The sequence below is a fragment of the Microtus ochrogaster genome, linkage group LG2, assembly GCF_000317375.1.
Source record: "Microtus ochrogaster isolate Prairie Vole_2 linkage group LG2, MicOch1.0, whole genome shotgun sequence".
Taxonomy (NCBI): Eukaryota; Metazoa; Chordata; class Mammalia; order Rodentia; family Cricetidae; genus Microtus; species Microtus ochrogaster.
In genome coordinates this window covers 33,858,989-33,861,476 of record NC_022028.1, presented here as the reverse complement: position 1 = coordinate 33,861,476, position 2,488 = coordinate 33,858,989, and the positions used below count along the sequence as shown (strand labels likewise).

General features: G+C 53.8%; 1 protein-coding gene across 1 annotated transcript in view; it reads right to left on the bottom strand.

The window, feature by feature from the left end:
* Positions 1 to 1,491, bottom strand: part of Pcbd1 (pterin-4 alpha-carbinolamine dehydratase 1) — a 4,378-nt gene extending 2,887 nt beyond the window's left edge. Inside the window, exon 1 of the mRNA XM_005360080.3 lies at positions 1,264 to 1,491. Coding sequence (XP_005360137.1) covers positions 1,264 to 1,266 — 3 coding nt within the window. The 5' untranslated portion in view covers positions 1,267 to 1,491. The remainder of the gene's footprint in view (positions 1 to 1,263) is intronic.
* Positions 1,492 to 2,488: the final 997 nt, after the last annotated feature.

Sequence of the window (2,488 nt, the reverse complement as noted above, 5' to 3'; positions counted from 1 at the left end):
GACCAGCCCTGGGGCCTATGGACCAGCCCTGGGAACTACAGACGAGCACTGGGGCCTACAGACCAGCCCTGGGGCCTATGGACCAGCCCTGGGAATTACAGACCATCACTGGGGTCTACAGACCAGCCCTGGGAACTACAGACCAGCCCTGGGGCCTACAGACCAGCCCTGGGAATTACAGACCAGCCCTGGGGCCTATGGACCAGCCCTGGGAATTACAGACCATCACTGGGGTCTACAGACCAGCACTGGTGTTTGTGCTCTCAGAAGCAAGGAGCTCTGCTTCACTGACAAGGGATGGCTGTAGCGAAGGCAACAGAGATCTGCACTGTGGTTAATAATAGGGAAGTCTTTCCAGAGCAGGCTGATAAGCTGGGCTCTTGTAACCAGGCAACCAGATATCAACCGGGCACCAGAACCCACTGTTTTGTTTTGGTTTTTTTTTTGTTTATTATTTTGGTTTTATGTTTTGTTTTTTTCTTGACTCCCAAAGGAGTGGTGGGTACAGGTGAGCTGGAGGGATGCTGGGAGGTGCGGGGTGGGGAGTGGGGGATGGTACCTTCTCTTTAGAGTGTTCCAGAACCCCCTAGTCTTAGAATGACAATGCTCTGCACTCTGGGGTCAGAGGGGTAAGGGCCTTGTTTGCTTACTTAGCAAAGCTCTATCAGCCTTTGGCAGTGTAGGCCCGGGGATTACTGATTATCCAAGCCTGTGTCTTTGGTCCCTAGTGACCCTTCCCAGGCCACAGCTGCCAAAACTGCTTCCAATCCCCCGACTGCTCCAAAGGTGCAGAGAACTGTGCTGTTTGGTAAGAGTTTCAGGGATCTAGCAGCTCCAGGGGCACCCCTTTCCAAAGGACCTAAGATCCTGACCCACGAAGGTGGGACACAGAATCCCAGCTAGGTGCTTGGGCGGGGCGCAAGACCGGGGACAGCACTAGGGTGCCGAGAGAGCTGAGCCCCGCCAGATCCGGCACCCCAAGGGACCAGCTAGCCTTTAGGGCCAGAACCACGCACGGAGACCCGCCTTCCTGCCACACCCCGCCGGAGCACGCCAGCAGGCGGCCTGGAGTCGAGACAGGCCAGGCTTGGTCTCTCCAGGCCCGCCACCACCGCCACCTCCCATATCTGCACCCCAGCGCCCCCGAGGGCGGCAAGGTGACCCTAGCCCAGCGCGATGGCGTTGCCCGCACCCTCAACATTGGAGCCCTAGCTCGACTTCCCGAGATCCCCGCTCAGGGTTCACCATACGTCCTGCGCTTACCATGTCCAGCGCTGGTAGCAGGTGGCGGCAGAGAGGGAGAGGCTGCCGGCAGGCAGGAGGCCACCCGCGGGGGCGGAGCAGAGATCCGGCCGCCGCTGGGTAATAATTAACGTGGGTCCTCCTTGCTCCACGCCCTTCCAGCGTTTTCTATGCCCTGTGCTCTGTGAGCATGGCTGTGTGATGGGCTCCAGGGCAAAGGCTTTAGTTCCTCTGTCTGCTGCCTGTCTGCTGGAGGACTCTGAGTGCCAGACTGCCTGACCTATTGGTATATTAACAACGACAACGACAAAAGCCACCCAGGTAAATGTGACACATATGGAATTGCACATACATAAAGTTCACCATTGTAACTGTCCTGACAGGAGAGAAGATATCTAAAGGGAGACACTGTGTCCCTCCCCTGTATTGTCGGGCTGTTGAAACAATGAACCCTAAGAAATCGAAATTTCCCTAGGAGTCTCATGTTAGGAGAAGGAAAAGGCTGGGATCTGCCAGAAGATGTCATACCATTCTGGCAACTTGCCAGACCACCTTGAAGGTGACCACACCTTGGCTGCAACTGCTTAGCTAGACATTCCCCTTGCTCTCCATTCAAATCTGAGCCTTATAGCAGGAGATGGACTTGGAGGATCCTGGACTTCGTTTCTTTTGTTAGTGTGTCCATATTGAATACAACCACCTTGTTCTGCATCCCACTGTTTTAATTTTCAGAAAGATTTATTTATTTGTTTGTATATGTGTGTGTGTGTGTGCGTGCGCCCATGAGTTTATGTGCACAGCATGCATGTTGGTGTCATGGAGGTCAAATGGAGAAGGGATCCCCTGGAACTGGAGTTACATGTTGTCGTGAGCTGCCTGATGGGGTGCTGGGAGGCAAATTCAGATTTTATGCAAGAACTGTAAGTGCTCTGAACCCCTGTGCCGTCTCTTCAGCCCCTCTGGCTGACTTGGCTCTTTAGTTGACATACAGAGAACAGGTGGCCGAGCCTGGCTTGTTAGGGCTCCCAGGGTCAACCCTCTGACCCTAACAACTCCAGTAACAGGGTGAGATGTATACTTCTCCTAGAAAACCGTTGACCCAATCAGCTCTGAAGTTTCCTTGCGCCACCTAAGTCAACTGTTTACAATTGCTGTAGCCTGCATTTTCTAGACAGTCCCATACATACAACCATATAGTATTTACTCAGCATCTTTGCTTTGAGGTCCAGCCCTGTGCCATGTGCCA